At 35.7% G+C, this 12,203-nt stretch overlaps 1 protein-coding gene across 11 annotated transcripts in view; it reads left to right on the top strand.

Annotated features, from left to right (window-relative positions):
* The window catches only part of LOC121952124 (RNA-binding protein Musashi homolog 2), a 338,550-nt gene extending 326,907 nt beyond the window's left edge, over positions 1–11,643 (top strand). For 5 of the 11 annotated variants that reach the window (XM_088088718.1, XM_088088717.1, XM_088088720.1 and 2 more), the window contains one exon: positions 5,950–11,643. In XM_088088718.1, the coding sequence (XP_087944844.1) occupies positions 5,950–5,994 (45 nt within the window). In that variant the 3' untranslated portion in view covers positions 5,995–11,643. Of the gene's footprint in view, positions 1–3,778; positions 3,850–5,949 lie in introns of all 11 variants that reach the window. The other 6 variants (XM_042498626.2, XM_042498622.2, XM_042498631.2 and 3 more) reach the window with 3 other exon arrangements.
* The last annotated feature ends 560 nt before the right edge of the window (positions 11,644–12,203 follow it).

Raw genomic sequence — 12,203 nt, 5'->3', positions numbered from 1 at the left:
TTGTCGCTATATGTAGCGACTTTTCCGACACTCTCGGCAACTGTATTTCTAAAAAGTGACAAATTGATTGACTGACTTATACACACTATCAGGGAAAAAGAGAGGTGTATATAGTATTTTATAACCATGCATGCTGCTCAGAGAAATTGCAGTCCATGGCTCTTTCACTATCAGCGTGGGGTCTCTTTCTTTCTCCTCTTGTACCGTGCAGTAGGTGTGTGACAAGCAGGAGGAGAGAAGACGCTGCTCGCCGTGGGAGTTCAGTTATAGCAAGTTTCTATGGTTAAGGTGAAGCTCTTGCTTTCTGTATTGGAAATGCACGAAAGAATTGCACTGTAGAATAAGCGCCAAAGCTCTCCTACCATGTCAATGTTATGTCAAGAATTTTTGTGTTGAATCTAATTCAGTGAGTCTTTAATGCTTCCATTAATGCGCAACGATTTCTAAGGACTTTTGGAGCTGGTGCTAGCTATTTTTGAGGAAAAGAGTCTCCGCGCTGGCAGCATTACATATGTGTAAGTCCAACGGGACGGTCTAGCAGGGATTGGGGGGAACTCAACTGTCTTTTAGAGATCATGAGCCTCCTGTCCTGCCTTACTTATGCATCCAGGACCCAGGGGTGAATGGGCCAGGGAGGAAAGCCAACTGTGGGTCCCTGTGAGTACAAGTGTCATGAACCAAAAACATTTCATTCTTTAAAAGTCACCAGAATGCAAGAAACAGAGTCTCTGAATTTTATATTTTTTCTGGGGAAAGACCTCCAGACCTCCTGCTTTAGTCTTGATATTCTCCCTTTTTTATGTGGTCTTGAAGTTGGCAAGTGTGACTTAAGTGCAGTATACTCTATTATTGTTAGAAATGTTGCAGTATTGCAAAGTTAGCTGTCTAAGCACAGGCAAGCACTGCCTACTGTATGTTAGCCTCTAAATACAGTCATATTAAATAACCTACCCAGCAGCTCTTATATTTAAGATCTTTTTGTCAACAAAGGAACAAGGTTCAAACTCTCAAAAAGAAGACTCAATAAGCGATCTGTTTACTCTGCTGGTGTGCTGGTCTACCCTACACCTCACTGAATAATTAATCTGAAATTTTTACCGTGTGAATTTTATGGCCCCTAGCAAGGTGCAGCGGGGCCAAGCTCTGCGACTCACCAGCAGTCTTGTTGGGGGCATGTTTGCACTGTTTTACTTGACTGAACTGAGTGACACAGTATAGTTTATGAAAATAACACCTGCTTTCTGAAGAAGCTAATTAATGCGTGGCTTAACTGAGGTGGAATAACAACAAGCCCATTAGTGCTGCGAGCAAGCGCTGCAAGACTACAGGGTGAAGACACTCGTTCCAAACTTTATAGTCCACATCATTATTTAGAATTTCATCTTCAGTATCCAGAAAGTACATGAAAGATTCAGCTTGTGAAATTCTTATTATAGTATATTTTAAGTTGCTATTTATGGTAGTATTTTTATGCTAAATTGTGACTTTCTTTATGGTTTTACCACAGAAATAGTCCCATTGATTCAGTGCACTGCACAAACTGATAAATCTCGTGGACTAACGGCTTAGAAAGGATGAAGCGTATGTGAGACCTTCATAGCTGCAGTACCGTCAGTATGGGATTGTATCACTGGGAGCAAATGTGCAAATAGCTCAAGAAAAGATAAAATAGCTTATTTTAATTTTCCCAAGTATGTGTAATTGATTTATGATATCCAAACAAAAACATAGCTTAACAGAAAAAAAAACATTTTATTGGCTTTTTGCTTCCTAAGCAAAGCCTCTTTTATTAATTGTTTTAGGTCCACTGGCTATCTGCAATAATCTGTTGGTCTCAGTGCGGGAAGCAAAATATTTGTTATGAAAGACCGGGCTGGCTCATTTTCAAAGCAGATTTAGCAGCAGATAGTTTACAGATGGAAATGAGCCGATTTGTTTCCATTATTTTCCATTTGTTGCAACAGTTTGCAACCGTGCTGAGTTAGAAGATGTCTTTAAATGCAACAAATACTATGAAAAGAAAAGTTCATAGTTTTAAAAAGCAGATTTAGAAAAGAGATCAGAGGAGAATATACAGCATTTTACTCATATAAAAAAGGGCAGTTTTTTGTGAATCCCTCGCAGAATGTCAAATTGTGCCTGTGATACCACGCACTAAATCACCACTTCAGAATTACCCAGTGAATCAAACAGAGTGCAATAAAGCAGAGAGGTGATGCCGCGGCCCTGTGACTCTCTGCTCTCGGCTAGATGATCTCTCTATTCAGAACATTAAAATGGGAAATGATTCAGAACTAAAATGTGCTTTATAATTCTTTTTTCTTTTTTTACTGAGGATGCTGTTGAGCTGAATACATGTAAGATCATCATGTGTCACAACCTCATGGATGACTTCAGAGTCACTGATTTGTCGCTCACGCTCCAGTGAGTTTATTAATCCCTTTAGCCAATATCAAAACAGCAACTGTGAAGAAGCAGTAATGAACTTAACTGGGTTTTTTATGCAAGACAATTAGAGTGCAATTAGTTGATTGAAGTGATAAAGACAGATAATGGCTGGTGAAAGTGCTTCTCTTTTCAATCCGAGGATTTGTGCAGACCTGTCAGCAGCAAAATTCACAGTATCCTGATAAGTGAGCTACATAATGAAGACCATTCAATACGCAAAAACACTGATCTTACTGAGGAGTGTTTGTGATCCTATTCTCCACATCGTTTTGGATTAAATCTGCTGTGTATGTTAGCAATAATAGGAAGTGCATTTTATTTTCTCCTTTACACATTTTTATGCCTGTGCGTTGATGATAGCTGTGGCCTTTTTCCTGAATATGTTATCAAACCCCTTGAGGAAATTTCCTAAACTTTGGAAAGAACATCCACATGAAATAATTGAGGAAAAGATTGGACTTTGGTGGTCATAGGTCAAAAGTCAAGGTGTCTATGAAGTTTCCTCAAATTGGCACAAACATCCACTTGAATTGATTAGAATATGATGGTCAAAGGTCAAGGTGAAAGTGTTTTGGCCATACTACAAGAATTCGCAGGCTAATCATAAAAATCATCAATCAAAATTTTCTCACAAATGTCTTAAATGATAAACTGATGATTTGATGAAATTGTATGTACAAAAGGTCACTGTGACATTGAATGTTCTGCAAAAACACTTTTGTGGCCATTACTCAACATTATATCTTATACAGACAGAAGGACATTTGGTCAGATACAGAAATGGTGACACTAATCTCGGGTGACCACCTTGAAACTGTGCTGATTGTATAGATCTTCTGTGCTGCTGGGGGCAAGATGTGTGTGAAGCATCCATGTTGTCATAGATATGAACTTTGATATAAACTTTAAAAACCTTTAAATTTAACCTTTAACTTTAAACTTTAAATGCAACTTGACTGGGCATGAAACAGCGGTAATCTGAGTTGTATATTTTTTGTTATGTAACCCGGGAATCATGTTAGCATAGAAAATGACACAAACTTTAATATATCTTGGATGATTTAACACTATATTGACTTCACATAGCATTTCTAACTCTTTTTAACATTTTTTACCATGAAATGAGTCCTGCTTCCTGCAGTAATTTTGTACTGTGTTTCTCCATTACAAGAACATACAATGAACTTGTATAATGTGTATGACGGTAGTCTCCTGCTCTGCTGCTGAACATGATCAAACTGAATCAAAACGTTCACATTCATGATGTGATACTCACTTTTTTCTCCCCTTGAAATGCATACTGACAAAAGCACTAACTGTACACTTTTAGGGCCCGTTGATTGCGACAGCTTTTACAAATGGATACCATTGAACAGGTGGCCGGTTGCCATCTCATCAGAGGTATTGCATTTTATTTACTGTGCATTTCTCTCTTTAATACATGTTCATCACGTCATTCTTTGTTTATTCACCTCCCTCCAAATGACAGAGCTGGTAGTAAACTGCAAGTGTGACGGAAGGTTTATGTCTTCATAAATCAGAGGGCCTCTGTTGGCGAGGCGGGCTGTGTGAAAGATTATCATCGATTTAAACAAATTCAATCATGATCAGTTTGTTTGTGTGGCTTGCCAAGGGAGAGTTTATACTTCCGTCACACACACACACACGTACTACCAGTTCTGCTGTTTATATTTTATTTTTTTCTCATTAACGTTTTGAAATGTTTCCATTCTTTAAAATGTTCAATACATATTTTCTAAGGACAGAACTCTTATTACATTTCTTCACCGCTATGACTAAGACAAATACAAAACTTTTTACTAACAAGCTAATGGCCTTGAATTATTAAATATGATAGGCAGTAAATGTCTGTAAGGAATCAAGTATTTCAGTTTCATCATGTTGATTTTGTCACTGTGATTCATCTTGATTGCTAACATGCCTCACATTTATAATAGAACCATGATCATCTATACAAACCCATTCAAGTGTCTTGAGCTTGTCGTCTGCTTCCAGCTAGTGTGTTATGTAGATGTGATGTGCGGTGTGTGTTGAACTCATTTGTGCACAAAGAGGTGTAGATTTTGGAGGGCATGCACAGAACATGCCCCCCTCAATACATAGAATATGTACATTTGATCTTTTTTATTTTAACATGACATTTCCAACACAATTGGTGCCAAGAAGGCAGGAATTGATGCATAAAACACACCAGAATGCAGAAAATTTAGTGTATAATATTCCAAATATACTTTGGAGGACCCCAGACCCCTGTTTCACATGTGTCCTCCACAATGATTTAACAAAACCTACACTCCTGTGTGAACATGTGTGTTTAGATGATTGTTTAATGGGTTATTTCCTGTTAAGCAATCAAACCAGCTAAGCATTACAAGTCTCAGCAGTAGTGTCACATATGTGAACACAATTGCTAAGTTCACAAGTAGACTTTTTAAAATGTGAACATACATGCATAAAGTATTTGTACTGTAATTATGTGTACTTGTGTTATGCCTGCAGCAAGTTTTGACCTGCTACTTTATATGGTAATTGCTGTCACATTTGTTACATGCTTTTGTGCCTCATAAAGTATTTGATTTGGAAGTTGTATTAATGACCACAGATTTGTGTCATTAAAGGGGAACTACACATATTTTTTTAAAATATTCATGCATGTTATTCTTATGGTCTGAAAAAGTCCAAAAATATCAGTAAACATGAACAACTCATTCCCAAATCTAAAAACTAGAGTGCTAAAATTCTGATTTGTGATGTTATCAAGTATAAAGTCTGAAGCTGCTTCACGTGATTGTTAGAAGACATTGTTGATGACACTGAAAGTGCAGAGGGGGATGTTCTGAGTGTATGGGAACATTTTCTGTTTAAGAACTGAGAACACTACAGTAGAAGGTAGTAGGACAATAGGAATGTAATAATACAATGTAATGTAATGTACATTTCCTACTTTGAAAAAAATGATTTATACTTAATATAGTATATACTTAAACTGATGTAGATATTCTTAGATTGGCTTTTTTTAGGTGGCTAAATACTAATCAGCTAAAGCAGTTGTTGCTTAAGGTTGTTTGATTTTAATGGACTTTACACAAGGCTTTTCTTATTGGAAGTTATTGTAAATCAACATTGTGATTTGGTCTATGAAGTTCATTGTTTTACAAAAAAAAGAAAGAAAACAAATGGCTCTAAAAAAAGACAGCCTGGCATTGTCTTAGGAGTAGCTCCAGATTTTATACTTGATGAAATCACAAATTTGAGATTTACTTCTCTGGTTTCTGGCTTTTAGGGAGAGTAGCTCTTGTTCACAAATAGCAATTAAACTTTCCTAGGCCATGGAAATAAAATATTTAAGTTCTCAATCTAGGCAGTGTTCCCCTTTAAATTTCACTGTACTGTCCTACAGTATTGATGGTCAGTATTTATAAAGATGATGTGAATGTTTTCTAAGGCGTTGTCTTGCCTTTTTTTTTCTTTATCACCCAGCAGAGTATATCTGGTGGCCCAGGAAAGACAGGACGAAGTTTCTAATTGGCTTTGTGTGTAGGTGATGCTATCCAACTTCAAGCACTACAGCGTCACCAAGGCAAAAAGAATGAAAGTCGGAACCACATGAAGAAGAAAAGAAAAATGTTAGTCATCTCAGAAAAATAACAACTGCTGTACTATAATCCAAACCTCCTATAACTTTACAACCTGGTTTGGTATGATGTTTCACGTCAATTTCATTCACCAATCTCCTTCCTCTGTTAGCTTTTGTTTTTTATTAGTTTTTAGAGTGTCATTTTAGTTTGAACGTTAATTTTGTGTCATTTCATTTCTAGGATATTTGTGTAAATGGATTTTTTTTTTTTTTTTTTTGTTCATTTGTTTGAAGTACGGGGGTCATAGCCAAGAAGTCATGTCTTCATCTTTGTAGTGTAAAGGAGAAATGATTGGATGTTTCATTCAGTCTTTCCTCGAAAAAAAACAAAAGAAGAAGCTCAGTGTGGAGAGACCAGGAGAAAAAAAATTAATTTTAAGGAAAAATTTAAAGAGGGTATCTAAGTAATAAATCTTAGTAGCTGTTTTATTTCTTGTGATGTCTCATTGTTAACCATAATTACCTATTTTTGGGCAATACAAAGAGGACTCCAATATTTTTATGGTCCTTTTTTATAAGTGTTGTTTTTGTTGTTTAGAAATATATATATATGCTATAACAAATTTCATATAACTACATTGTGAATTCAAACTTGAGAAAAAGAAATGTAGCTGTACATATTATTCCAGTCACTGCATATAACCAACTCAGTGAGAGAATAGCATATTTTTGTGATGGTGTGTCAAAAAGAAACATGTTATAGCGTGTGAATAGAAGAAAAAGCTGTAAACAGTTATTATTCTACTTTTTTCTGCTGGAAGACGGTATAAACGACCCCAGAGACAAACAGAACACACTTGCTCTGTAAATACTGAAGCTGAATAATTTTACAAGTGTCATACCAGCAAAATTTACAAAGTTAAGTCAACACAGTTTTAAAGAAATAAAAAAAAGAGCCTGATTGGTATCTTTTGTCTAACTGTTAAGATATCATTTCAATGAGAGAAAGAGTAAAAAAAAGAGATTTAATCCAAAGCACACTGTACTTAGATGTGAAGATCAGAACTTGAACCAGGCTCTGTGCATCCTGACACTTTTATACTCTTGAGAGGAACTTGTTAGTTGTATGTTATTATTTGTTTCATCCTGCTTGTTCCTGATTTTTATTTTCGGAACACATCAGGGCTCTGTGCTAGAGCCTCTTACGTAATGTTTGTTCTCTGAATCAGTTTCTTTTATGAATGAATTAGGAAAGTAAACATTTTGATACCATACCTCAGCCTTTGTGAGTTCTATTGTGGAATCATTGGCAGGTTTAATTTATTCTATAGTGGCAAAATAAATGAAAACACTGAAAGGTAACAAAGCGAGTAATCATTGCACTGTGAGTAGTGAAGTACAGGCCATTTTTTCCTATTTGCACATGTATATGTTGGCTTTTTAAGAAAAAAAAAACGGCCCTGTGCTTTGGGATAGTATGAAGGATTTAATGTATTCTCGACTAGACAAATGCTTCAGAGTTTTGAGGTAACAGCTTGGGAAGTAGTTATTTGCAGTGTGGATCTCTTTTGTCTCATCTAAAGATATTTATACAGGGTTAAAAGATGACACTGAATTATTCACTCTCTTTCGCTGCACCAGGTTTTACACAGTATGTGTGGTTGATGATTTTGCTCATGACGAACATTTAATAATAATAATAATAATAATAATAATAATATGCTCCAGTCCGGTTTTTAAAAGTCATTAATGGAATGAATGGTGTGTCTTCTGATTACCTGCTGCAGGTGTATTTGTTTTTACCCACTTCTTGTCTCATTGCTTTTATTTCAAAACAACCAGGTAAAGAAATATGCTGGATACTTCTAAGTAAAATGATATGGAGGTGTGATCAAGTAATAATTTAAAGAGTAAAAGAGAAAAAAAACCCTTGTAATGTTCAAATGTAAAAGAAAATACAAAACTATAAAAAAAAGAAAGATGCTTCTTTGCTGATTTCAAGTTTAATCAGAGTTTTATTGATACTTTGTGGTTTATATATTAATAATTGTAATATACTATTAAAATGTACTGTGCATCCATTGCTTTCTCTCTTTCCATTCCCCATCCTCAGCGATCCGACTTCTTTTGTTGATCATTCATGTATCTCATTAGTGTGTAAAGAAAAATCACAGTTAACTTGTAAACAGAGTGCTGTCTTTGATACCAGTGTAGTGGTCTTTGTTGTTCTCCCTTTGCTCTACCTCTCCTTTCTCTCATATTTATCCCTCTCCCTCTCGCGCTCTTTTTCTATCTCCTGTAATTACGACGTAGATGTTATATAGGACTCATTATATAATACTTGTAGTGAATAGTGGATTTAGGACCAGTCAAGATAGACCTTTCTCTAAATGATCATGTTATTCTGATATTTGCAGACAATTATTTTGATAGAGGTTCATTGTAATTTATTCCCTGTATGTTTTAATTTTTATTTTATTTTAATTTTTTTTTCGGTTTTTGCCACTCTCACATGGTTTCAGCTAACCAAAGCTCTCATGGATGAACAATAGAGAAACAGTTGCTGTAAGATGGAATTGTACACAAGGCATTATTTGGATCCCCACCCTTGAATGTTTTAAAAGGGGTGTGCCATACTACCTTAAATGCTAATGCTAGATATGCAAAACTATTGTTTGTTTTTTTAATTATTTTTTATGAGGGACACAAGCTATAATCATGGATTCTGTGTCATATTTTTTTAAGAAACATACCAATGATTACGAGACTAGTCATAATAACGGTTATAGTGCTGTTTAAATCTTAAATGTTTGTACACTTTGGGAAATATCCCAGACGCCTCTTGAATTTTTAGATATTTGATCTTTTATTCTTCTCAAATTTGATAATTTTTAATCTTAAATTGGGGGACTTGTTTTTGTTTTAGTCAGCGTTGTTCACACATATTAATATTACAGAGGCTTTACTGTAAAAACAAAAGAGAAATTCTGCAAAGACTTAATTAAACTGAAAAACTTTAGCACTAAAAGATTGTAAGCAGCTGTTAAGGGATCGCGGCTGATTAATAAATGGTTAAATTCCTGTCCTTGGACCAGCACCCCGAAGCTGTGATTCATTGCCTCGATAAATCAGAGCAGAAAAGATTATTAAAACTTGAATTTAAATGCTCAAATTTTGAAAATATCACGTCAAAGGATGTCCAAATTTCAGACCTGTTTGAGCAGCTGTGTTTCAAGCAAAAAACAAAGCAATTAAAAAGCCTCAAGCTGTGTTCACAGTCCAACCACAGACTGAGTTATTTTCAGAGTGTAATTCCATATAAACATAATTTAGGTTTTATAGCAGTTATTTCATTTATTTCACCTCATGAAGTCTTTTTGAATACAGTTAAATTAATAAATAACATAAGTGTCTATTTTTTCTTCATACATACAGTATGTAGAGTAATGGCAGCTTTAAAGTAGCGCTAAACGACAAATTATTCCAATAAATCCAGCAAGTATAATTAACAGTGTTGTTTTGGGGTTTTTTTTTTAAAGGAAAAGATAAATTATTATCCCAAAAGACAATGTCCACATGTTGAACAACAAATAATAATATTAAACTTTATTGTAAAATGTTAATCATATTGAGCAATGCTGAAAAAAAATAGAATTTGACAAACTAAAAAGAATTTATTTGAACCCTAACTATCCAAATACATTTTAAATGTGATTTTATAATAATGTTCCAAGTGTTTATGTTCATATTTGCCTGGTTTGCATATTTTATCATTGAAAAAAATCTCAACATTAGAAAAATAATAAATAAAAGAGGCATAAAAACTGTACGTGTGATAGGTAAGTTTTATTAGACAAGATAAAAGAAAGTGTTCCTCCTGTTCATTTGCTACATTGTCCCTTTTGTTAATCTGAAGATTTTTATCAAATAATAAACCTAAACTCAAAACCACCTGATACAAGAGGCTCGTTAGGAGCTGTAGTTGATTCCAATTTTGCTGCCGTTTCCTCTGAGAAACAAATCACATTGCAACAAGTGTGAGATACATTATTTAGTGTTTCTCACTGTTGCAGCATCTGGTGGCTCTTAGATTATTATGAGCCTGTTTGGAGTGAAAGGAAAACTTGAAATGGCTCATTTTCCCTCACAATATAAAAAAAACCAAGATTTTTTTTTTCTTTTTCGTTTTGTGATCCTGTAGCTTGGACTTTAAGGTAGCATGGCTCTGTTGCTGTAATTACATTTTATCTCAAACTGACAGCAGTTTACAGCTGATGAATGTTACACATCTTAGTAGACTAGCTTATCCATTTGGGGAGAGGGGAGGGGTCTTGGTTTAAGAAAAAAAAAAGAATCAAAAAAGAGAAAAAAGTCAACCTGGAAGTTGTTGACATTTGTAGTGTACTACCGTATCCATTTAAACTTGAATCTCGAGGCAAGTGCTAGGCAATGGCCAAACAATTTATCCCATCCGCTGTGGGAAAATCCCACCCTGAAACCACACGCACTTATGAGATTTCTGTCGTCTTGGATTCAAATCTGTTTTATGGATATGAACAAGTGTCTCCCTAAAGCTGGGACGTCACACGAGGAGCGTTTGGGGCTCTGCTCTATTTCCGATTAATTAACTTTGAAGGCTCATTGGACGTTCTTGAGCATTTATACCCAAAAGAGGCTTATTCATAGTGGTGCTAATGGTTTTACACCAGACAGTTGTGCCCTTATCTCTGAGAGATACTGTCACAGTGACCACAAAGTGACTCTCGTTGACACCACCGTTTCTAGTGTTTTAGTTCATGTTCACAAATCCAGACTCTCCAAGGGGACAGAAATAGCACAAGTTCAACTGTACTGTCGTGTTTTAGGGTGAATTTCCCCGTCAGTCCAAAACCATTGCCATCTCACCCATGCTCATTACGAAAATATATACATACCCAATTGCAATATATATGTGTATAGATGAATATATATTTGCAATTTCCACGCATTTGAACTGAATATTAGACTGGAGACCTCAGCTGTATACAGAATATTCCTCACACAGCTACACCCAGGTTCATAATAGCCATTATTAGCTTATGTTCACCAACACGAGAGTTCACCCCTGGCGTGTTGTCGAGTTTGGAGCAGACTGCATGGCCTAGAGGGGAGCCTGGAAGCTCTTCAGACTGCATGGACGGCAGTGTGAGGCTCTGCTGTGCTTCCATGTTTCTGCAGGCTGAGCACAGAGCTCTCTTCACTGCTGTCTGCCCATTCCTAACACTTGCCCCTTTTTTTTATGTTAACCGACTTTTTATGGCGAGAGACAGACAGACTTGACTGACATCTGAAAGCATCTTTCAGGTTATCATATGGCTTGCTTAAGCCCTGTTGTAAAATATACAAAAAAAAGAATAAAAAATACTAGTAATAATAATAATAATAATGGATGGGGGTCTCTCACATATCAAAATGTGGAAAGTCTAATTTTATATTTGTATTTTCAAATAATAATATTGACAAAAAAATGTCTGTGAAAGGTTTCCATCCTCTACTGTGGTCCAGAAATTGATGTGTCTGTCTGGAAAATAAATAAAATAAACTGAATTGTTATATTACTTGTTTTCACTGTTTCATTGCATTTTTTGGAATATATTTGCAAATAGTTAAAAAAAAAATGTAAACATACATTTAACTTTACATTTCAATGTTACGTGTAATTATGTGGCAAACCATCACATCAAAAAGACATTCACTTCCCATACTATATAGCATCTGCTGACATCCCATAACTGGATATTGTTGAAAAGGCTCTTGTATCAATTTTCTGTTTATTACAAATAGTTTTTTTCTTTTCATTTCACCTTTTCACTCGAACACACACTCAACATATCGGCGCCGGGATCCTTCTAGGTCACTCATAAGTCAGCAGCATTAATGGAGTCTGAGCACCACGGTGCATTTGGGGTGGAAGCGGTGAACAAACAAGTGCAGTCGTGTAATTCTGCTGCCCCTCAGTGGTCTCTCCCAGCACTTTGGAAGATGCTCGGGAGAACGTAAGCCCGGCGACCACCAATGCTTTATTTTTCATCGGCAGCAGCACATGGAGAGTATCAATATTAGCTGAGGCTCAGTGTGTAAATGGCTGAGGATGTGATGAGTAGATGAGCAAACAAGG

This window comes from Plectropomus leopardus, chromosome 15, assembly GCF_026936395.1.
Source record: "Plectropomus leopardus strain MGB_pleo_1.0 chromosome 15, ASM2693639v1, whole genome shotgun sequence".
NCBI lineage: Eukaryota > Metazoa > Chordata > Actinopteri > Perciformes > Serranidae > Plectropomus > Plectropomus leopardus.
Note: the sequence above shows the minus strand (reverse complement) of the source record. Positions and strands in the feature narration are given on the sequence as shown.